At 44.0% G+C, this 25,534-nt stretch overlaps 1 protein-coding gene across 1 annotated transcript in view; it reads left to right on the top strand.

The window, feature by feature from the left end:
- The window catches only part of ADAM9 (ADAM metallopeptidase domain 9), a 491,300-nt gene that overhangs the window by 134,033 nt on the left and 331,733 nt on the right, over window positions 1–25,534 (top strand). Inside the window, exon 3 of the mRNA XM_078666483.1 lies at window positions 16,332–16,396. Within this exon, the coding sequence (XP_078522609.1) occupies window positions 16,332–16,396 (65 nt within the window). The remainder of the gene's footprint in view (window positions 1–16,331; window positions 16,397–25,534) is intronic.

The raw sequence follows: 25,534 nt of genomic DNA on the forward strand, positions 1-25,534 counted from the left end.
TTAACGTTCCATCGATCCTTAATCAAGGTGGCCCTCGCCGCCTTCTTACTAGAACCTGCTATCCCCTTTCAGGTGCAGCCCACCGAAATTGAGGTAACACCCATACCTTGTTGAGGAGCCAGTTTTCCCTCCTGCTGTGGACAGAGACCAATGTCTGAAAGGGCTCTGAGGCATGAATAGGTTTCGATGACCTGGATCCGGGTTTGAGATATCCTCTTGAAAGTGGAGGCAGTTTTGTCAGTCCCTTTGTGTTGCCATCTGATCCTGTACCCACCCAGTTGACTTATTTCTCCCAAGTTTCCAGTGCTAGCACCATTTAAGCCATTGTGCTCTTACTTGGGACTGTATTGTCTTCCAGGAGGCATGCACGTCACACCTAATTAGGAGGCAAATGAGTCATTGGAGGGAAGGCAGCCTGCTAAATTGGTTTTAATTCCATTTTGATCTGAGGCAGCATAAAGAACACTTTTAAAAGTAATTTATCTACAACAATTATCCAAAATTTACTTCGACAACTAAATTGCATTTTTGATTAAAAAAAGGAAAAGAACCTTTAATTAAGTTTCGACTATTTTGCCAAGTATATTTGTGAAAAGGTGTATTTTATTTATATTTATGCCTTCTGTGGGGAAATGGGCAACCTGACTTACACATTGGCAAACCACTTTGACAGCTTTTCTTTAATAGTTAGTATTTCCACTTTTACATTTTAAGTACACAACACTGTGGACTTACAGGGAACACTAAGGGATGACATTAGGTTTTCTTAATGGTTAATCACATTTACTTGACTGTGTCACTGCAGTTACTCAAGGACGCAGCCGAACTAGCACACAATAATGTTTACCGAAGCCAAACACGTTAGTCATATTTGTGTCTAGTGCAAATATACACTACGCCATGCATTTTGTGGGCCAACTTACGCTAAAGTTATATAAGCACATTTGGTGTAACTAGTTTCACATTACATGTTCAGGGACAGGACACATACACTTCAGCATTGAAGGGTAGTGTCAGTACGCAGAGATCTCATACCATTAAAAGCAACTGAAGTAAATTTGGGGACAGCTCCAAAGGTATATAATTCCTTACACACCTGATTTAGGTTTACAAGATGCCTAGTTCCACTTCCTAGCTGATTAGCCCTTCCGAGGTCTCCTTAGGTTGTATGCATTATTAAAAGAAAGCCCTCCCTTTTGATCTGAACTAGGCTCCTTGATATATTTACTAAGCTGCTGAAGAAGCCACACTTAGAATTCGGATGGGATTTTAAGCAATGCCTCCTTAGACGGGTCCCTTTCCCCATGGGTCTGTAAGCACCTGATAGTGAGAGCCTTTGTTTCTTTCAGTGTCTGATTTACAATTAACGAGGTATATCAGATTTTATCTGATCTCTGAGAACCCTGACATCTATCACAGATCATCAGGAAAACCCTTTAATCCTCTGGGATGTATCAAGGCCCTTTGGAAGACTACTTCTTATTTTCTGAGTCAACTAGTTGCAAAAGCACGGTCAATTCAGGGTCTTTTCCTGCCTTTGGTTTCCTGTGTGCACGTGGCAATCTAGCCGGAACACATACACAGTTTCGTCTTACCAGAGACTAAAATCAATTGAGACATACACAGTGTACTTGTTCTCATCTCTGATTGAGTTTAAAGGGACCTTGTATGTTGTTCCATTTTCAGGTGCTATATCTTGAGTGTCCTCTGCTGACTGATTATTTGGATTGACAGATAAACAGCCTTTGATGCCCAAGACAAGGAAGCCCTATGCCAGCATTCCAGAGCAAAATGTCACATTCCTCACCTTGAAGGCCATGACCATGGTTTAAAGTGAGAGGGTCCTCAAATTCACAAGCAGCCCTACCAGAGTATATGGACAGGAACAGCTCAGCACGCTCACCTTCTATGTACTCTTGCTGTGTTTTTGGTCTGTGGACAATGTGTTGGGCCTTTCTAGTTGTATCTCTGCCCTACCCCAACCTGGTGACTTGGAAGACTTTTATTCTAGTAACAGCTACTTTTACTCCGTAGATGATGCATTGAAAGAAAGTATTCCCTATACTGCGAGGTATAAAAATGAAGTGCTCTTTCAGTCCACTGTCTCACATTTAAGTCCTATTGGAAAGTCCTAACCTTTGTTCATAAGCTCCAGAGATCTTCCTTCATGGGTACTTTCAAATACACCATCTGAAGAAGAGAGGGGTTTTCCACAGTCACGATTTTAAAATCACTCCGTTTTTGCCAAGAGTGTAACGAGTCTATATACCCTGACACAAACAATGTCTTCCTATGCCTGCTTTGGCCACTGGGTAGAGTCTTGTGTAAAAGGCCACCTTTTCTCTTTAGAGGCATTGTCTCAAACCTGTGGTTCAAGGCCATGCTGTTCTAGCCAAGGCACTCTTAGCGACTTTCGTAAGTCAAGTTCATATCGAAGTAACCTGCAGGCAACCGCGTATTTCTTGTCTCACGCTTTCTGCAAGCCCTTGCTCTGGAGCTGTTTTTTTTATTTCAGTGCATGTTGAAGAATAGCTTTGGTTGATCTTTAGGGATCTTGGGATTTTCGCAATAATAAATGGGAAATGAATTTTCTTAATTGGTCCAGGAAAAAATGATGGCCACATCACTGCATGGTGTCCAGGGCTTGTAATAACTCAGAAGTCTATATATTCTAGGGCGAGCTTCCTATCCCATCAATGGGTAGATTTCTGAGCCATTGTAACAAGAGGAGGTCCCCCCCTGGTGCTTTTGTCTCATTATAGACTTGAGCTTATTGTACCTTCTGAGAAAGGGGGTTTACCCAAAATTCCTAGAGGAAGACAAATAGATCAAAAGTATGGTGTAGAAATTAGCTCTTGTTCGTTGAGATGTGTTAATTTATTTAAAAGCCAAATCCAATTCGTATAAGTGAAACATTGGAATATAAATAATTGCTGTGATCAATTATCTCCTAGAGTGCAGTGGGCCCCTCCCCACGCTCCTCTCTCTCTCTCTCTCTCTCTCTCTCTCTCTCTCTCTCTCTCTCTCGCTTTCTCTCGCTCTCCTGGAAACAGACTGAGTGACAGTGTAGTTGCAAAGTGTTGTGCACTGGCACCATAAGAATATAAAAAATAGGTGAAATAAAGCATGCAGTAAGACTCACACAACAGTAATGACTCGGTATCAGTATTTCTGAGAAGCAGTTTTCTCTTCATTCAGTCATTTATACAATCTTTTTTCTCTTCATTAATTCATTCATTCTTCAGAAGCATTCCTCTTCATTGTCCTCTGGATCTTCATCTAATCCTTAGTTTTATTTCTTAAAAATTCCTTATGTCCACCTGGTCACAACTGGTAAGTGTGTGCATCTTACTCGGGCAGCTAAACTTGGGACTTTCTCTCCATTATACATGACAAGTGAAAAATAATATTTGAAACTGCAAGACCTTGATGGTAGTTTAGTTTAGTGTTGGTATTCGTAGAGTGCAATGTACACTTTAAAGTAGGGTAACTTGGTGCTCAAAACCCATACTCCATGAGCATCACTAAAAAGAGCCTGTAAAATTTGAGACCCCAATAAACGAGGAACTGGAAACAGCCATGTCGTCTATAGTTCCCTGACTGTCCGAAGGTCTGATTTTTGCCAATTATAGTGGCATTTAATTCCGTTTAATGGCTGCTGCAGTAGAGTGGACCCGCAACCCATGGTCTGGGAGTCTTCACAAGAAGTTCATTTTTAAGAGAGGCCTGGAGAGTACCACCAACACCTGTGCTGCAATGGGGACCTTTAAGGACTAACCATAGCTTTGTGCACCAGGCTTAGATAAAAAAAATATTCACTCTTTCACTGGCAACCAATGCCATAAAGTTAGGTCCGGCGAGAGATGGTCCCTTCGACGAAGGTAACATGCCAATCTCGGAGCGTAATTTTGGATTATTTTTAACTTTAGGATCAAGAAGTAATGCTGCAATCCCCAGCAGCTACAGCTCACTTGGGAGGCTGCCCGCCCCCCGGTCCCCACATGGCAACTCCAACCATCTTCACCGGAAGGCCCAGAGTTCCGCTCATCCTTGGGAACGTTGATCCTCAAATGTTTCTAGGGTAATGCGGGCACTGTAGACAACGCATTGCTGGAGTGGGAAGCCTTCAAAGTCACAGGAGGGGGCACTGCTTGGGGGCCACCTGGAGTATATGCAGACAGCTATCCGACTCCCTAGAAGAGCAGCTGCTGAGGCACGAAATCTGTGGGGAGGCGGGGGCACACAGCACCTGGAAGCACTGCACGCAGAACGTGCTGAACAATTGGAGCGGCTCAGGTGCTATAATTATGCGGCGCATACAGCTTGGACACATGCCTCGGCAGACCGGCGGGTCGTATGCTCGCATGGCTCATACGGCAAGAACACTCCCACCAGCCTAAAGGTGCGCTTTGCCCAGACCCGGGACACATGCTATACACACAGTTCAAAATACACGCAGACATGACACATCACTATGTCCAATTATACCAATCCCAGGGTCCATGAGTAAAAGGTAGGAATGTTTTTAGACGCCATACAACTACCTGAGGTGATGCCGGCGCATAGGGAAATACTGAATGAGCCGATCTCGTTGGAGGAGATCGGCCACAGGAAAGACACCATGGCAGGATGGGCTACCAGCAGAGCACTATAAAGCATATCAGGTGTCGCTCACACAGCGACTGCATACACTGTATGTGACTGCTCTGGAGAGCCGGCGGCTCCCTCAGTCTCTGCGGAGGCGCATCTGGTGATGTTGCTTAAACTCTGCAAAGACCCTACAGAAATAGGTTCATAATGGCCTCTCACCTTGATTAATACCGATTACAAGATACTAGCCAAGGTCTTGGCAGACAGGCTCGCACAGATGGTTTCCACTCTAATGCACGCAGACCAAAATGGCTACGTACAATCTCATAGTACTTCACTTAACTTGCGTCGTTTCTTTAGGATCGCGTCCGACTCCGAACGCATTTGGCCGCATGCAGGCTGTCTAGTATTAGATCTAGAGAAAGCATTTGACTCACTAGAGTGGGAATTCCTGTTTGCGGCCCTAGAGAAATACAACCTGGGCGTGACATTCCTAAAGATGACCCATCTGCTGTATACTGAACCGTCTGTTAGATTCAAAATGGGCCCCTACCTATCAGATGCGATCCCAGTGAAGAGAGGGACTAAACAAGGATGCCGGTTGTCACCCCTCCTCTTTCCGCTCGCCACAGAGCCACTTTCGGAGACAATACACACCCAGTTGGGAGAAGGCATCCCCCTGGGGGATGGTGTACATAGGGTGTCACTCACTATACGCAGATGACCTATTGATATACCTCAGTAACATACAAAATGTGCCTCAGCAACTGACACTGATCCTGCGGGACTTTGCCGCAGAGGACTGAAGGTAAATGCCAATAAATCATGTGTATGCTCCTTCAATGAAGGGTACCCTGACCCAGGCTTCATCCTTAATGGCGGAAGGGTTCAGTAGAGAACAGATTTGTTCCACTACCTAGGCATAAGAATATATTGGCAGCCTGCGGACCTGTTCGATAGTAATTTGGGTAGAGCACTAGCAGCTATCAGATCCCAGATGCGGTTTTGGAGCACGCTACCACTTAACGTGATGGGTAGAGTGGCAATTACTAAAATGGTGACTCTCCCGAGGCTCCTATACTATTTCACGAATCTACCGCTGTACATTCCCGCTTCTTTTTTCAGCGAGTTGGAGAAGGTGACCAGGGACTTTATATGGGGCAGCGCCCGGCACAGAGTATCCATAAAGAAATTGTATCTGCCTATGGATCTGGGAGGCTTAGCGTCTCCGAACTTCGAGCAGTACTACCTGGCTGCCCAATTACAGTAGCTAGTTAGGTGGCTGGCCGATCAACAACGTGACAATACTGCCACCACACAGCCGCCCCATACACTAGCGCAACTGGTGAGGCTATTCCATTCTGGTGCGAATGGAAGGCCTCCCAAGCCCTTACTGCTCAAGGTGACATATATGTGTTTCTGCAGGGGCCTCTACATAACCAGGAACATAACACCCTAGGCCCCGGCGCTGCCTATAGAAGGATCTCCTAGGGGCCGGACACTGATCACAGATGTCGAACTTTGGGGCTGGCACAAAGCAGGTGTTCAATCCCTGGGAGACCTGTAACACGATGGAACGCTTATTCCATACACGACACTGGTGAAGGAGATAGGGCTGCTTCCGGGTCAATTCCTTCTACACTGCTCGTTAGTAGCCACACACGCAACTAAATGGGGCGACCTCACGAATGAGCCACAGACACATGTTACCATGCAATACCTACCCGTCATGGGTCAGGGCAGACATCTCATGCAGTGGTTCGTGGACACGATCAGGCAGCGCGCAGCAGTAAGTCTAGACCCACTCCGACCTAACTGGGAGCAGGACCTAGGCCGCCAATTCACAGACACGGAGTGGGCTCGGGTATTGGAAAGTCCGGCTACGCATCCCCAGAAACTTGCGGTTCCGACAAATTCAGTACTACATAACCCAGCGAGCATATCTCACGCCCGCTAAAATCAACAGGTACTTTAACCGCGACTCAGTCTGCCCAAGGTGCGCCATCATTGATGTAGATCTGATACACATTCTTTGGGACTGTACCCATCTTCACACATATTGGAGGGAGGTGGCGGATGCGCTGTTTGCCTGCACTGAGCACGTGGTACCCTTCGAATGGCCGACTTACATCCTGCACCAATACCGCAGAACTCGCAGCACCAAAGTAACTTCCAGATTCCTGTATTTAGAGATAGTGGTAGCCAAAAGGTTAATCACTAATAGATGGAAGGCAGCAGACACCCCACATGCACAGGCGTGGCGCCGCTCTATGATCGCATGGGCCAAGATGGAAACCATCGCAATTAGACGCGAAGATGTTATGGGTATACGTACAATCCCTACAGCTTTGAGTTGGGATGCAATGCTAACTGAATTTCATCGAAGCACAGGTGAGGGAGAGGAGGGTTTCCTGGGGCCAACCCCAGCAGACTGAGAGCGCATAAGTGCATTGCAGCACCAGTCTACCTGAGGCACCGAGTCAACTGCCATAGGTGGCGCAAATATACATGTAACCACAGGGCACAGAGTAGGGGGTGGACTCACAGATAGCAGTCAAAAGCAAAATGTAATATGAATCCAAACAGTGGGGCTGGTGGGGTGCTCTGAGATAATTGTATTTTGTTCTTTGCGGTCCCAGATATGCTTTCCCTTTTCTCTCCCCCTCTTCTTAGTGGCCCCATGCAGTTGCCACTAGTATTTGCACTTCACAAGACAAGAACAGCTATGCATTGAGACTAAGAGGAATTAACCCGCGGCTACGCAGACGTGATAATGTAACATAAATTTAACCTGTCTACTGCGCTCAGGTAACACTTACTCTACAAATTAACGCAGCACTGAAGCCATTGGAATATATGTCATGCATCAATTGTCTTTCCTAGGAGGAGTGATGTACATTTGAAAATTTGTTGTTGAAATTTGAAAACCCAATAAAAACATATAACATTTTTTTAAAACAAAAAGCAATGCTGCAAAATCTTCCCCATTCTCAGTTTGAAAACAGTATACAGAATCCAAAAAGTCTCTAGCTGGCGAAGTGGGGTGGTGTAATAGGCTGACCGGGACAGAGGCATCTGAACAGTTGGAATTTTATTCGTAAAGAAATCTGTAAGAAGATTGTGTTTATTAATTGAATTTACTGAGTCCGTATGCTTACGGGCCTCGCAATTGGTTGACTGTTTCACGTGCAAAGGCCCTTCAAACCATCAGAGGTGTAAATGGACTCTGTAACAAAAAAAGCATTAGCGAAGAGCCAGTGAATCATGCCTTTAAAGGTAAATGTCAAACAATGTGTTTTGACAGTGCTTGTTTGCAGTGGTGCTCCTCAACACCTCATTTTTAATTTTCGGTTTTCCATTGTAAAATGCCTGTCAGCTATGTTTCCATAGTCAATTAATACCAAAATGGCCACAGTATCAAAAAGAGTATCAGACTTTCATTTCTGTTTCTGCCTGACAATGACTTGGTCTCCTCTGTTGAACACAGTGTTCCTAGCACAGTAGTGTCCGTCTACATAGGTCTTCATTTTGTGCTTGTGAGATGAATCAGTAGTGCAAAGTTTATCAAGGTCAATAGATCTTTCAGTGGTTCATTGTGGCAACTGTGTCCCCATGGCTCTCCCAAACAAAAAGGTGGCAGGGCTTTCACCTGTGGTATAATGGGGAATTGACCTATATGCACGAAGAGTAGATTGAAGTACTGTTGGAAGTTCAAACCTTTCCAGCCCAGCACGCTGAACTGTCTTCTTGAGGGTGCCCATAAATCGCTCGACAACACTATTCACCTGGGGCCAGAGAGGTGTGTGTTTCTGATGCTTGACATTTAGATGAGCAAGAAATTCTTTAAATTCTCAACTATTGAAAGGTGGGCTATTGCCAGATTTCAAATTCCGAGGAACACGCCAATTTGCAAAAAGACTTTCTAATCTCTCAATGACTCTGTCATGAGTAGTTCACCACAGATCTTCTACAAGGGAAAAACTGGAGTATTTATCGACAATGACTTGGAGATGATGTCCGTTGTCAAGGAATCCAAAGAAATCAATTAAAATCTTCTCCATGCATTTTTTGGGAAGATCAGACATGTTTAACAGATGCAGGGTTGTTTTGGATGACAAGCAGTTACACTAATTGCATGCCTTTTAATTCTTTTTCAACTCTTTCTTCAAGATGAGGGAACTACACTTAGCCTCGTAGAGTTCGTTTAGTATCAACTCCACAATGTCCCTCATGTTCCAGTCCAATGATTATTTGTCTCAGACTCTTAGGTATTACAGTTCTCAACCCTCGTACGATGATGCCTTCTGGGGTAACTGAAAGTTCATCCTGCACAATTTTGAATTTCTGGTATTTAAGGTCATCATGGAAATGTTGAATATGTTTATGCCAAATTGATGTGTACAAATGTCTTGGAGTATGAGCAAATCTCTTTCACTGCTCGTGGCTGCCATGATTTGTTCCACCGATATAGCAGCAGGGGTACTGGATTTATGATGAAGTTAACATAAGCATTAGCCCCTTTAGAAGTCGTGCAATGACACGGTATTGGTACATGTGAGAAGTAGTCATTTTGATTTTGATTTTGTCCTTGACGATGCAGAATCCTATAATCATAATTCTGTAATTGCAACCCACATCTCTCAACGTGAGGGGTATCTTTGCTTTAGGATTGCCAAAAATGGGGAGAAATGTTTGGTCATTGGTGACAAAGTATTTTCCATACAGGAACACATGAGAATTCTGACAAGCCTACTGCACAGTAAGGCTTTCTTTTTCTGCTTGTGAATAAGCTTGTTTCGTCTGTGACAAACTCCTACTAGCATAAGCCAAAATGTGTTTTAGGGCATTAGGATGTTAATTGTGCTAGGCAAGTAAGGCACCTAAGCCCACCGGGCTGGCATCAACAACAATCTCTGTTTGCAGTTTCAGATCAAAGTATGCCATTTCAGTGGTATTCTCAATCACATGCTTGATTTTCTTGAAGCTTTGTTCACATTCATGTGACCATCGAAATGAAACAATTTGTTTCATTAAGTCTCTCAGTGGGGCACTTACAGTGTCAAAGTCACTTAAATACCTTGAACAGTAACTAGCCACACCAAGGAAGGATCTCAGCATAGATACATCTTGTGGGGGAGAAGTGAATGGCAATGCTTGTATTTTATGTGGATCTGGAGTCAATTCCCCATCATAAAAGACTTTTGTTTTATGAAACTCACACTTTGCTGCATTCAAAGTGAGACCTGCAACAGCAAGTATACTACACACTTGTGTAATAGTTTTATCATGTTCCTTTTGTGTGGCCGCAAAAACCAATATGTGATCGCTCTAATTGAAAGCATTTTGTGACTGGCTGTATTATGCGACAAATGACCTCCAGAAAGAGTTCTGCAACTGATGACACTCCAAAACGTAGTCTTTGACGCCAATCAACGTCGTTTAGTTTCTACTTGCCTCAACTGATGTTGCTGCTTGGCCTTGTGGTTGTGGTTAGATTGTCTCTAGAATTTTCTGGCAGCCATTTTGTTTTCTTGACTTGACGCACTTGATCTTTCTCTCAGTTCGCAAACCATTAAAAAATGGTTCTCTTTCCCTCAGCCTCTGCATATCTGTCCATTGGCGGGACATTTACATTCACGTAGAAAGGAAAATCCATACAGAAACATAACTTCTTTTTCTTTGGAGACGCTACTTTGGGGCCTACTACCTTGTGTTTCGGCTTACTTTTCACACTCAGGGCTGCTCCAGCCTTCATGTTAGTGACTTGTCTGTCAGTTCTCTCTTCCGTTCTATTAGCCATGAGTATTCACTCCAAACTGAGTGTCTGTTTCAGCATTCGCTGTCTGATTGAATGGGAGAGACCACCATCTATTACCCAGAGAAGCATGGCCTCTTCATCATTGAACTTGTAGAACTTGCAATGCTTGATGAGAGTCAAGTTTTTCAACAAACTCATCCATCGTATCTCCTGCTTTCTGCCTTTCCTGACTGAAAATGTACCTTTCATAGTCAACATTAGGAATTGGATTGATCTTGGTGCTTAACGCCTTTTTGATGTGACAGTACATCACTTCTTCAACGTGTGATATTTTTATTATCACTTCTTTTACTCCTACACACACCATAATATTTAGATAGTTAATGATCTTTTTGTTATTTGGTTCTTCCAGCACATCAAAAAAATCCTCAAAGGATCCGATCCAGGCAGCCCATCTGGTTTTAGGAATGTAGCCGCATCATAACTTGTGTAACTTTCTACTGTTGGGAGCGGGGCCCGCTCATAGCAGCGTCTGCTGCCCACTTGGACCGGTACCTTCATTAAACACTTGCCGTATGCTAACATTTGGGTTGTCGCGGACACTCTCTGCTTGTTAGGTGGTATCTTCTCTCTTGGCAGTGAGTAGCGGCTTTGTTTCGTGCACGGGTACTTCACCTCTCTCACCTCATTGTACCTGGTTTCGACATAAAAAGTTTGAATATGTTTTGGCTAAATCGATGTGTAGTAATGTCTTTGAGTATGAGCAAATCTCTGTCACTGCTCGTGGCTACCATGATTTGTTCCACCGATATAGCAGCAGGGGTACTGGATTTATGATAAAGTTACATAAGCATTAGCCGCTTTAGAAGTAGTGCAATGACACGGTATTGGTACATGTGAGAAGTAGTCAGGTGCATGTGAGAAGTAGTCAGCAGGATTTTGATTTCTTTCCTTGACGATGCAGAATCATATAATCATAATTCTGTAATTGCAACCCACATCCCTCAATGTCAGGGGTATCTTTGCTTTAGGATTTTGAATGCACAGCAAATGTGACAAAATAAGAACAAGATTTATAGTCCTATTTACAGAAATCCAGCACTGGTGGACGAATACAGTAAATAGGGTTTGGCAAGGGAAGGACAAACTTGAGCTTAACAAGCTAAAACAAATAGAGTCAGCAAATTGAAAGCAAGCAAATGTGAGTTACAAACCACAAAGCCAATGGTAAACAACGGGTGGAATGCATTCCCAGGGAAGCTTTCTGAATGTCCCCAAGATGATATTAGCAAACCAGTTAGCTGTGCTGTCGGGTAGGCTTCGACCTAAAGAGCACCTTGAGCTACAATAAGACCACGATAGCGGAAGAGGTGTGGCGCCGCGGCCAGGGCGACTGACTCCGGAATCTGGGGATCACGGTTCGATCCCCGGCTCCGGCAGCAGATTAGCCCAGCACCATGTGACTCTGGGCAATAGCTTGCTTAATCTTCCCGACGGCCCCCAGCGCCTAGAGACCCTTACGGGTGATTGTGCGCTTTACAAATGTGGATTATTATTATTATTATTATTATTATTATTATTATTAAAAGGAACCTATAAAATAACCACTTAAGAATAGTGAGAGTTGCTAGTAGTGATAGACTCAGCTGTCAGTCGGTGATAGTTAAATTACTTAAATAGTTACACTTGAGCAAGCCTGGGAATTCTAACATTTTCTGTAGAACTGCAAAACCTTTGGCAGCTTTTAGGACTGTGTGACTTACAATAAGTCCTGAAAGCACTAATGGCCTTTGTCTAACTGCAACTCCCAGCCAGTGTCGGCCAGCCTGCTTTGTTTCCTTACTCAGTGTAGCTCCTTTCACACATAGTTTGTTTTCACACTGAAGCAACAAGTGACATGCAGAATGGTCCTACCCAACATAGTTTTATCAGCTGTTTATTGAGCACAGTTGAGGAGAAGGAAGCACGTGGTCTTCTTGGTCTTTGGTGGCATACTGGAGTGCTTGTACTCGGTACAGTCATGAGTAGATGAGCCCTGAAGATCCAGCGGTATAGCTTATCAGCTCACGTTAACCTGTTGCTGACCATGAATATAGGAGTTTGAGGAGAGCGGGGTTGAATGTGGGGATAACTCTATGCGGGGGCCGTACTCCAATTTCATAATGATGTGGCCTGGACATCATAATTGTGAGAGCCTAGATACCTAGATACATAGATGACTAGATACCAATAATTTGGCTGATTCCAGGGTGCCCTTCGATTCTAGGTGTAAACACTATTGCTTGGATTCCCACAGCTTGAATCTGTCTGCATCTTACTTAGCCCACCTCCATTTATGAACTCCGTTAGGAGGGGTTCACATTGGGAATCTGCGGAAGGAGTTTTAGAAGTCAAGTTGCACACCTTGGGTGAAGTTCTTTTGATGGATATGCAGCTTCCTGCCGATTCAGTATTGTTTTCCTGCCTGCCTGCCACGATTCTGTCAGTCTGTGTCTTTCTGTTTGTTCTTTCTTTCTTTCTAGAAATTGTTATATTCTCCGCTGTACGGCGTGAAACAAATTAGAAAATGTTGGCAGAATGGATGTGACTGGTGCTCATGACACCTGTTATGGGGTTCAGATATCATTAACAGTGTAATCTCATTGATCCGTGCTGATGTAACCCAGAGCCACCTGGTACCTATCCCACCCATATCACTACCACCCATCCTTCCCCGTACCCAAGCTGATTCTGACACCAATTGATCTGTAAATGCCAGGTGTGCACCTAATTTAAATTTGTACGGTCACACATGGTAGCACATGCACTGACCACTGGCTTTTCCTTTAGGCACAGATCCAAGTTGTAGGAATTTTGCGTCATAAGTACATGCATTCTCTACGAAAATGTGTAGCACAGATGTGCTCAAACCCCATTGTGAATCACCCAAGAATGAGATCACTCTTCTGCAGGTTGAAGCCGAAATCAAGGAATCTGTTTTTTCAAAGTTATGTCTTGGCCTCGCTTAATCTAGATGTATAGGAATCCTTAAGGTTTATCCCCTTGAATGCTGGTGACGGAACGACTCCGTCACCAGCCACGGACGCGCTGTGCAGGTGACGGAGGGGTTCCGTCACGGCCCGGCTGCCGCGCCTGCGTGGCATTAATTCCGCGCCTGCGCCGAGCATTCCATTGAGCGGGCGGGGCCTTGACGGAACCACTCCGTCACAAGCACAGCACGCCCGTGGCTGGTGACGGAGTCGTTCCGTCACCAGCATGGCAGCGCCGCGCGGCCCCCCTAGCGCCACAGCGGAATTACCGCCGTGGCCAAGGGGTTAAAAGAGACAAATGTGTGCCTATAATGGCTGAGGACACTCTGGTGATCTCTCAAAGTTGGAGGACAGTCTACCGAAAACAGTGGTATTGAGACTCTCAATACCACTGTTTTCGGTAGACTGTCCTCCAACTTTGAGAGATCACCAGAGTGTCCTCAGCCATTATAGGCACACATTTGTCTCTTATAAACCTTTAGGTTTCCTATACATCTAGAGACACTGAATCATAGTGTGTAAATCAATGTATAGTAATTCCACTGTCTGTTACATCAGACAGTGGAATAAAATGTCTCTTCTTAACAGAGCTGGGCTGGTAGAGTTTTAACCCCTTCGCTGCGGCGGCTATTCCGCTGCAGCGCTAAGGGGGCGGGGCGGCGGTCCCGTGCTCGTGACGGAACCGCTCCGTCACGGCATGCGGGTGAGCTGTGCTTGTGACGGAACTGTTCCGTCACGGCCCGCCCGCTCAATAGAACGCGCCGCGCAGGCGCGGCGGCGGGGCCATGACGGAACCGTTCCGTCACCAGCACAGCCCACCTGAGGCTCGTGACGGAACGGTTCCGTCACGAGCATGGAAGGGGTTAAGCAAACGTTTGGAGTGATATTTGGCACTGCACACACACGCAGTGTGGTTCCTGGCTCACATAGGCAGGGCTGCAGCGTACAGAGACCCTACACTGCCGCAAACAGAGGAAAATAATTAGAGGGCACATTGATTGAGATACATCATCGGTATTACAAGCAGTACCCACTTACGTTGTATTGTTAGGCAGGTGTATGCTGGCTCGCTGTGGTAGTGTGCATCCTTAGCTTGGTTTAGTTGTAAGAATGGGTCTGTATAAACACAATGACTTACTTCATTCAATTTATTTATAAGAAAATCAAAATATAACGACAGTGTTATTCAAAGTATAGCTGGAAAACAATCAACACGAAATATCTCCTGCTCGTCTGCATTATTAAAATTTGACCTCATACCAAATGATATTTTTCTGAAGCACTTAACTCAAAAATGTTTTTGTGCCCTCTGTGGTGCAGAAATTATGTCATAATAGGTAGATCTCAAACAGCCAGGACCTCCACAGTCAAGGAGAAGTAGATAAACCAGCTTGATTGGACATATTTACTCACCACAACCTTGGGTTTTCACCCTATAGAGATCTTTGCATGAGTTCGGAACTTCATCACCCAGTAGGGTATCAGTGACAATGTGAATTTCATTTATGGCAATCAGTACAACTTAAACTTAATTTCATGGTGCAAGGGAAGCCAGCCGAACTAAAAAAATAAATAAATAACGGGGATATCGTCAAATCTGCATATACCTATCAATAGTTGTTTGCCTGAACAGAAGAGCATGTAATTATCGCGTGTGTGTGTGTGTGTGTGTGTCTCCACCTCTCAATTAAGGTGAGCATGAAATCAGAGTGTAAAAGCGTCTTCAACCTTAAAAACAGAATTTCAGCAATTGTAAACTATGAGATTGAAAATTGAAGGCAGTGTCGGACAGTATAAATCATGAAACCCAAGGAGCGAACTTAATTGGGGCAAGAACAGAGGTGATAACCAGATAAGAACCTGATGGCAACCATGATTGAATCTGAGGATTCGAGGATGATGATAAGTTTATCAAAAGGAAGTCACTTTGTTTACCAAACTCAGAAATAATGTATTTATACTCGAGAAGACTCCATACAGAAGTGGTTTCTATAGACCTTTGTTATTGGTTCATTTAAACTATCTGTAGCTAAAATATTGCCCATAAGACTAGGCACCTCTAACGTTTTCGTCATACAGCTTCCTCAGTGTAGTTCGAGAAAGACCCTTACAAATGTGGTTCTTATAGACCTTTATCTTCTCTACAGTTAGCCAACAATTTAGCTAAAATATTGCCCATGAGATGAGGCATATATGTAACTTCCCGTTGATTGGCTGAAATCGCTGATTCCACGGCTTGCTTTTCAAGCACTACATTTTTATTTGGTGACTGCATGTGTTTTCGAGTCATTACCCTCGTGAACGTCTCTCCCCCTGCACTTCGTTTTGCTCTCTGTTACCAGGGTGCTTTACCAACTCGGATCAGTAACTAAAAAAAAAAAAAAGCACTGCTTCATTTTTTAGACGAGAACATTGCGGATGCTGTGCAGTGTGTCTAAAAACCATTGGCAAAGTCAGTAGCTTAGAAAGGCGAAGCCTGTTGGTTTTGCCAGTACTTGTCACTATGTTAGCACAGGTATGAACAAAACTGAAAACATGAGAAAATTAGCTACCTTTTACTCCAAACGTATTGTTGGTTCTGAATTTAATGTCTACTTTATTTTCAGTTATTACAATGTTTAAAAGAATGCAAATTATGAAATACAAATTTTGATTGGTAATTTACATAAAACATACAACTTTGTTGTAGCTTTTGAATCAAGTGTGAGTTTTGTTAATTTGGTCAGTTTTTTTATCAGCAGGTAAAAACAAGTAGAATGTTATTGGTGTTTGATTGTTTATGTGTAAAGGTTAGATATATGTCTGATTTATATGAAGGTGTACCAGCTCACTGTGCTTAATAACTGTTAGGTTTCTCATTGACAAAACAGTACATTTGATTGATTAATGATTTTTTGTCATGCTTTTGCTTTTACTGTTCTAACACACATTGGATTTCTCTTTAAATTTTTCAGGACCACAAAGCTTATCTTATTACCGTTGAAGGGAAGGAATACGTTCTTCATCTGAAAAAGAACAAGTTAGTGATTACTATATAGTGTGTTCTCTCGCTTTATGTTTAATGTACAGTCTTAAAATTGAAATGTTGCCTTTAAATTCTTAGATACATTGTTTCATTGTTACATAGATAACTTTTTGTACCATAAGCCTGTTTTTAATTATGTCTGTGAAATAGAATGGGGACATAGGAAGCAGCAGTTTAGATTTTAAAAAGGGAAGATTGATTTGATCAAATCTTATGAAATTAGTAGATGTTAAATTTATATCAAAAATCACTAAAGGTTGCAGGAGTCATCTCCCCTTGAGGACAGACTCCTGACAGAACACATGCAGGATAAGGCCACTTCCTTCACGTATAGGAAGCTTGTCAATAACCTCCCAGACGTGACGTCCGCATTGAAACACAACTGGTCCGTGGACGTGGGCTCCTTTGGAAACTCTGACTGGCAGGAGGCCCTTTCCTCACCACGGGTTACTGCCATCCCCTCCAGGTTGAAGCTGGTCCAACTTAAGGTGCTGCACCGTACGTACTATACCAGGACGACCCTATACAAAATAGGGAAAGCTGCGCACAAATTCTGCCTGCGTAACTGTGGGGAGGAGGGGACATTTTTCCACACCATCTGGGACTGCAGGCACATGACATCATACTGGACAGCAGTTATGCGCACGATTTCCCAAACAATAGACATCTCCTTACTGCCGGAGCCTCGCCGCTGTTTACTTAATGTGTGGGAACCTAATGATCTTAACCACCGGCAACAAGACTGGGTGATGCTGGGTATGCTGATGGCGAAGCGCAACATCGCCATGTTGTGGGGTTCGGCTGTTTCGCCGACGCTTAATAAGTGGTGTAGAGACATGGATGAGGCAATGGTGGCAGAAAAAGCTGTCTACATTCACCGTGGCTGCCCGGGGAAGTGGGACAAAATCTGGGGAGCTTGGAACAAGTTTCGGGGTAACATTTGTGAGCCACCATGTGTTGTTGGGTTTGAGGAAGACTTAGACTGATCGAATATGGCCGTGATCTGGGGGTGGAGCAATGCAATGTTACAGTATTATGTTGTATATCTATCGTCTTACATTCACTGCAAACTGAGATGCCAGATGTAGCACGATTAAGTGATGTAAACAAAGTTGTGCAAAACTGTCCAAATTGCTTTGTTCGTATAGAAAATAAAAACTTTTAAAAAACAATCTAAAAAAAAAATCGCTAAAGGGGGTTCTGGCAGTGTAAGCATTGTCAAACGAGCGCTACATTTGGACGTCTTCAGACTAATGAGGTTTCTCATCTGGTTGTAATACTATAATTCGCTATGGAAGCAGGTGAATAGTTAAGTTCATAGCAATCTGGTACTGTTCTCTAAAATTAGGGTGATCTGCTGCCAACGGTGTTCGAGGCTATGTAACGTGACACAGGGGTTGCACAACGACTGTAGACAGTCAACCGTTCTCTTTATTGGTTCACTCGTAGACCAAATGGGTGCGCAAAGCAATATGACAAAACAGGATGAAACAAGCACTAGACATATGCTTCAGGGAATTCCTTCTTCTCCTTGACATCTCTTTCAGGGGGGGCAGCTCTTCGTAGGGAGGATCATTGACACCCAAAATAGACAAGGAAAATGCACATCTCTTAGCGCAAGATACCAAAACGTTGCAATGGCGAGGGAGTGAGGGATGTAGCACCCGTTTAAGCACAGTGTAGGGTGCAGTGGACAGGGAGACCGTCACTGTGAGACAGGGAGAGCGCAAACAACACGCACAACCTTTCCCGTGGAGCCCTATGTGGAATCCTCCTCGCCTCCCAGGTGTGGCGCGTCCACCTGCCTCCCAGCTCCCAGGAACCTTGCACGTACCTGTGCAAGCCACTTCCCTCCGGGAACGTGGCGGGGCGCCTCGTAGAATCGGCGGCCTCCTGGCTTTCCTTCCAGGATATCGGCACCGTCTCCCGGGTCTTCCGGCTCCTCTCGACGGCAGGGTTCTTCTCGGCTCCTTTTCACAGTTCTCTCGCCAAACCTCCTTCCGAAAGTGGACAACGTCGTCTTCCGCTTCTTAGTCTTTATCGTCCTCTGCCTCAGGGCAATCCCACCTCCAGGGGGTGGGGCTTATCACCTCTTCCTGCCATGACTTAAAGGGCCAGCGGTAAGGTGCTTCATCATCGGCCAGAGTGTTACGGGTGACATCAGTTTCGGGAGGCTGTAAAAAGAGATGGGTGTGCCATTAAAGCTGTGTCATATGCATAGGATCAGGGTCCAAAGGCGCCGGTTTCTGACACACCCCACCCCTAGAGTCTTCCCGCTCAGGGAGGAATGGAATGCGGGAGAGAAAATCAGCGTTGGAATTCAGGACGCCTCTTCTGTGCCTGATTTCAAAGACGTATGGTTGGAGGGACAAAAACCAGCGCATCACTCTGGGATTGTTACCCTTTTTCTGACTTAACCACACCAAAGGAGCATGGACGGTATATAGCATGAACGGCCTCACCTCCAAGTAGCATCTGAGCTTTTCGATAGCCCACTTGACAGCCAAACATTCCTTCTCGATTACGGTGTAGTGCCGTTCCTGAGGGAAGAGTTTATGACTTAAAAACAGGACTGGGCGTTCCAACCCGTCCGGGGTCACTTGGGAAAGCACTGCCCCTATGCCTACCTCGGAGGCATTGGTTTGGAGAATGAATGGCTGGGTGTGATCAGGGGAGATCAAGACTGGACTGCTGGTTATAGCATTCTTTAGTCCCTGGAATGCCTCCCGGACCGAGGCAGAGGGATTCAGGAGCTCCTTCTTGGAGGTGTTCTTTGTTAGCAGGTCCGGATGGATGGTGGCCATTTCAGAGTAGTGGGAAATGAACCTCCTGTAGTAGCCCAGGAGGCCCAAGAAGGCTCTCACTTCTTTTTGTTGTTGTGGGGAGAGGTGTGTTCGTGATAGATGTCATCTTCTCTTTCTGGGGTTCTATGCATCCATTACCTAAGAGGTACCAGAGGTATTTCACTTTGTGGACCAAAACCAAAACGTTGCGATGGGGAAGGAGTGAGGGATGTAACACCCGTTCAAGCACAGTGTAGGGTGTAGCCGACAGGGAGACCGTCATCGTAAGACAAGGAGAGCACAAACAACACGAACAACCTTTCCCGTGGAGCCCTATGAGGAATCCTCCTCGCCTCCCAGGGACGGCGCGTCCACCCAGCTCCCAGAAACCTTGCACGTACCTGTGCAAGCCACGTCCCTCCGGGAACGTGGCGGGGCGTCTCGTAGAATCGGTGGCCTTCTTGCTTTCCCTTCCAGATTTCGGCACCGCTTTCTGGTCTTTACCATCCTCTGACGCAGGGCAATCCCATCTCCAGGGGATGGGGCTTATCACCTCTTCCTGCCGTGACTTAAAGGGCCAGCGGTATGGTGCTTCATCATCGACCACTGTGTTACGGGTGACATCGGTTTCGGGAGGCGGTAAAAAGAGAGGGGCGGGCCATTGAAGCGGTGTCATATGCATGGGATCAGGGTGCAAGGGTGACGGTTTCTCACAGGCTATCTCTGAACATTGATTGTGTTAGGATATCTTCTGATTGGTTTTGGACAGATCTTCAGATTAAAGAGTAATTTTGCCCAGAGAACTTTCGGAATAGCTGTTTTCACTCCAAAGGCCCTTTTGTTTCGTGGTGGGGCTGGATGCCTGCGGGGGGGTGGGTGAGTTCAGGTTCAGAGCCTGGCCAGTGGCCAACGGCAGTACGCATGCGGTAATCAAGGGCCACCGTCGGGTTTGGGTACAGGGCCTGGCCTCCATCTATGGCCAAAGACCCTCCACAGTGGGAGGAGTGAGGTTAGGCACCTGTGGGGGATCGGTCGGGTGCAGGGATTGGCCAAAGGCTAGGCCCTTTGGCCAAACCCCCACTGTGCACAGCCAAAGACCATGCGCAGTGGAGTCAGCTGCCCACAGGGGGTGCAGTGCCTGGCCAGAGGCATTGCATGGACTTGCTTATGCACCACACATTGAATGCCCCGTTGAAGCTAAAAGTTGTTTCTCTAATTTTGTACTGTTTTTAGGGGTTCAATTAAAAGTAGCTAGAAAGCAGGAAATCAAAACTTGAGACAAAAAAAAGTTACTTTTTTTTTGCAGTTTTGTGTGCGAGCAGCCAACAGTTGCTCTCTAGCTGATGTTCCATGTTCTCCAATAGAGACTAACAACTTTCTCTGGAAGAGAATCAACACACTGGCGATTTGAAGGGCTGCACATGATGTTGTGGATCCCTCAGATTTCTTACACGCGTTTTCTCATTCCTGTCACTCCGAATTAGTACTACTTATCAGTAACCTTGGAAAATTCTTGTAGTGGATGGTTGCATGTTACCACCTTCACTGATGCATTCTTCACTCATGGAGGGATTGAAAAGAAGTCCCAAACATTAGACTGAATAGAACCTCTAGCCTCCTCCTGGCAGGCTTCATATCCTTTACATTCTACTTCAGATGGCATTTTCTCAGTTTTTAAGTGGTATCCCCGAAAAAAGTTAAAATCTGCAGAGCAAGTGTGCAAAGTGTGCAGAGAATGCCAAAACATTTCAGTGCCACTCCCTAATAACAGGGTGGGACCTCCTTCACAATACAGCAATACAATTGCATCAGCCAGTCAGAGGTGCTTTTTCTGAGTCACATAGTACTATTTCCAAGAACCACGTTATCGCAACAAAAACACAGAAATATCACTAAAAACAACCACATATCTTGATTATTTGCAACTGTAAGAATACCCTTAGGCACAAAATAAAAATAAAATGATCCCTTCATACAAAGTACAAGATTTCTTTAATAATCACAGGTCCTGCAGGACTCCAGCTGGAATCGAAGAAGGAAGTAAAGGCCCTGCAGGAGTGTTGGTGGACTATCTCATTGTCTTTATGGCTCCCGCGAGAAGACAGTGGTGCCTAAAGGAGGTCATAAATAGAAATACAAATGAAAGTAGCCATTTGATAGGCCACTCATAGAACACCACTCATAAAAATAAGTCCCCGGCCTTTAGAAACCACCTCAAAGGATTTTTCTGACCACCATTGCCAGATTGGTGTTTAAGACAGGCAGTTTTGGTGTTTAAGACAGGCAGTTTGGTGCCCATGCTATCACAGCCTATCATGGCTTCAGGCAGAACTAGACACAAGAAGACACCATGCACGACATTTACCTGGTCTATCACTGGGCAATATCAGAAGATCACAACATTATTGTAATTCCCTCCACTTAAACAGCACTACAATATCAGAGGCCAGAGAAGTAATCCCTGGTGTGACAGTTTTTTAACATCTAGCTGCCCTAAAAAAATAAGTGCTCAGGAGGTTACATGTACATTGTGAAACTAGGTTCTGGATCGAGACAATGCTATGACTTGTACACTTGACATGCACTATGCAGTAACTATGACCTCACATATTACATCACTCATAACATGTTGAATTACGTAATTGATGACATCACTGATAACTTCCAAACTACTGCTACTAAAATTACTAAATAAACCTGTGCATCATTTAAAAAAATTAAGTTTATAGTAAAGGGCCTCCATCAAATACATCATAGATTGACTATATGTGCGTGTGCATGTATAGAATAGAAATAACACAGTCCTGGAGACAAGTCTGGCTGAGTATGGTAAAAGTAATATGGTGCACACTTTAACAAACAGTAAAGTTTGGAGTGCAAGCACTGCTTGATATAAACAAGCTAGAGACTGAGTGCAGTTTGTGTGATCTGCAGACACACTTTTCAAATAAGTTATCACTTGAATCCCAGGCCTGTTGCCAAAAATATGTGAGAAAAGCTAACACTTCTATTTAAAATACATTAATAGTCTGTGGATGTTTCAGCATGTGCTGATTTTAAAGAATAAAGAATTCTCATATAGTCATATTCACAGTTTTTATTTATACTCGAGGTTTATGAGGCGCAGATATCCATTTCTTGAAGTTCACTGAATATTTAGAGACATTATAAATTGTTTAAGAATGTATAACATTTGGGTGACCCATTCATAGATGTTTTAAGTGGCAGTATTATTGTAAGTGTTGTTTGAAAGGTTTATGCCATTCTGCTCATTTCAGGAATATGTGTACTGTGTACATGTCTTAATGTACAGATGTGAAGTTGTTGACTTAAACTTCTATGTCAGATGAGGTATTTAATAGGCACATCCCATCAAAGTAAATAAAGACCAAACCCTTTTTTGGATGGCAATCAAGCCGTAATGAGCTACTGATCATATTAATGCCTACAGAGACATTTCTTACCTTACACAGCTGAATACCAGCACAATGAGCATGAGCTACTGTGGGTGATTTCACAGATATGATTCATGTTTTGCATGTTGCAAAAGGTTACGTCTGTTAGCACTAGAATGGTGATTGAAGATTGGTTCTAGGTGTAGCTTGTTGAATACCTTCCAGTTCGAAAGGTGTTTAGTACACAATCACATTCATTTGAACGTGTCATTAGTGATGTCATTTAATATGTCATGAATTATGTAATGTGTGATATAAGCAGCGCATGACGTGGTGTAAGTAGTAGTCCACTGAACTATAACTGGCAACTTTCAGCTGATTTTCTGTTTTTAAATTTCATTATAGCAACATCTAACTATATTATCACTTTAACACTTGGTTATTTCATTGAATATATATATATATATATATCACCAGTTCACAAAGCACAAAAACAGTTTATGCCGATGCACTCCACTCCAATAAAGGTTTGCCACTCCAAATTCGTAGTTGCAGAAAAGAGGGTTTATTTAGCAAAATTTAAGCATGCTATATCGAGTGATGGAAAAAAAACACCCAACGCGTTTCGACGATGAACTCGTGAGCAAGACGAGTTCATCGTCGAAACACCAACTATCGGCAACTAAGGCTGCGGTTGTTTGCATTCAGAGACTGAAAATTCACCTGTGCATACCATTAAAGGCTTTTTTGGGGGAAAAAAGCGTGCCGTGTCTGAGTGCTATTCGATAGTTGGTCACCCCTTGGAGCTTGATATTTAAGCGACTGTCCCGCCGCTGAGCAGCACCACCCCATGGCGTGGGGGCCATGGAGTCTCATTAGAGCAAGGGCTTCGAAGATGGGGCACGGCACTTGGACTAAAGGAGCACAGATACCGACTACATCTCCCAGATGCCCACGCATTGACTCATCCAGAGCAGTTGAATATCAACATGTGATTTGGCTTAATAGGAGGGTGTGGCCCGTTCTGTTCCTTCGACCGCTGTAGCCTCTGAGGAAGTGGAATCACAAAACGCGTAAGGCTGCGGTTGTTTGCATTCAGAGACTGAAAATTCACCTGTGCATACCAATAAAGGCTTTTTTGGGGAAAAAAGCGTGCCATGTCGGAGTGCTACTCGATAGTTGGTCACCCCTTGGAGCTTGATATTTAAGCGGCTGTCCCGCCGCTGAGCAGCACCACCCCGTGGCGTGGGGGCCATGGAGTCTCATTACAGCAAGGGCTTCGAAGATGGGGCACGGCACTTGGACTAAAGGAGCACTGATACGGACTACATCTCCCAGATGCCCACGCATTGACTCATCCAGAGCAGTTGAATATCAACATGTGATTTGGCTTAATAGGAGGGTGTGGCCCGTTCTATTCCTTCGACCGCTGTAGCCTCTGAGGAAGTGGAATCACGAAACGCGTAAGGCTGCGGTTGTTTGCATTCAGAGACTGAAAATTCGCCTGTGCATACCATTAAAGGCTTTTTTGGGGGAAAAAGCGTGCCGTGTCCGAGTGCTACTCGATAGTTGGTCAACCTTTGGAGCTTGATATATATATATATATATATATATATATATGTATATATATATATATATATATATGTGTGTATACACATACACATATACACACATATATAATGGATTTACACATGTTTGTATTTGTTATATGTATACCTACATGGATGCTAAAATTGTTACTTACCATTTAAGTTTTCATATAAATATTCCACAAAGTAATGCAAGAGGTTATAAAGTTAATCGCGTTGTGGCTACTGCGTTGTAAAGTACTGCGATGCACGCATTGCTTTGTGATGTCTGACCTTCGTTTTAATGCAGTTTCCAATGTCAAGATGTGGCAGATACTTTCTCTGAAAAGTTTTGATATTGTGAGCATCTCCCATGGGTGTCTTTCTTTTGTGACCCCTGTGGCGTTGTATGTTACTCTACTTACCCCATGCTCCTGCCACATATGTTCTTCATTTGTATTTTATCCAAGGACAGTAGACCTGGGGCTTTCCTTTCAAAAACAGTCCATAGGGTGCATACTTAATCTTGTAGCTATCAGAACTTCTAGGCTCGAATACAAAGGCACTGTTGTATTATAATGTGTCCTTTGTTTGTCGAATGAGGTGCACCCAGCTTTTACAGAAGTGATCTATGGAAAACATATTCCATTACACTATTTTCTACAGTTTCCAAAGTATGTCAAACATCGAGCTTCTGTGAAAAAGCATATTCCCCAGCTCTTTTTTCAACAGTTTCATATGCATGTTAAGCCTAGAGTTTGTAATCGTGCTTGCCACTGAAGCAAGACAATTTAAAGTAGTGCAGAGCTATCTCCTTGAATTTTGGTGCCCTAGTGGTATGTTTTTTGCACGCCTTCTCCCTTACTTTGCTGGCGCAAAGCGTGTGCAGTTGACTTTAGAGAAGACGTGCGATCTGCAAGTTAAAAATTTGAATTCTTTCAGGGCCAGCTCATGCGTTCATCCTTCCACCGTGAGATTGCTTACCAATAAGTTGTTTCATAGTAAGGAACTTAAAAAACATATAACTGCCCTGTCAAGTGCTGTACAAAGAAGACATTTTGTAAAGCAGCACCTATCACTTAGGGTCATTTAAGAGCTCTTGTCTTGAGAAGTCTTTGGTAAATATAGAGTAAACTTTTGCGTTTTTTTTTATTTCAAAAGGTTTTTTATTAGGTTTTCAAAACAGAGCAAACAAAACAAAGCAAAAGAAAAAACTACTGTGAAATGGCATTATAACAGGATACATAATGTTCAGAAAACATGTGCAGAATCCGATGACCATCTAAAAATCTTACATAAGAGAGAAACACATGTGAAAGCAATATACATATCACTGCAGTAATAATACGAAATAAAAACACAAAAAAGAAACAGGAAGGAAATTAT

Source organism: Lissotriton helveticus, chromosome 11 (assembly GCF_964261635.1).
Source record: "Lissotriton helveticus chromosome 11, aLisHel1.1, whole genome shotgun sequence".
Taxonomy (NCBI): Eukaryota; Metazoa; Chordata; class Amphibia; order Caudata; family Salamandridae; genus Lissotriton; species Lissotriton helveticus.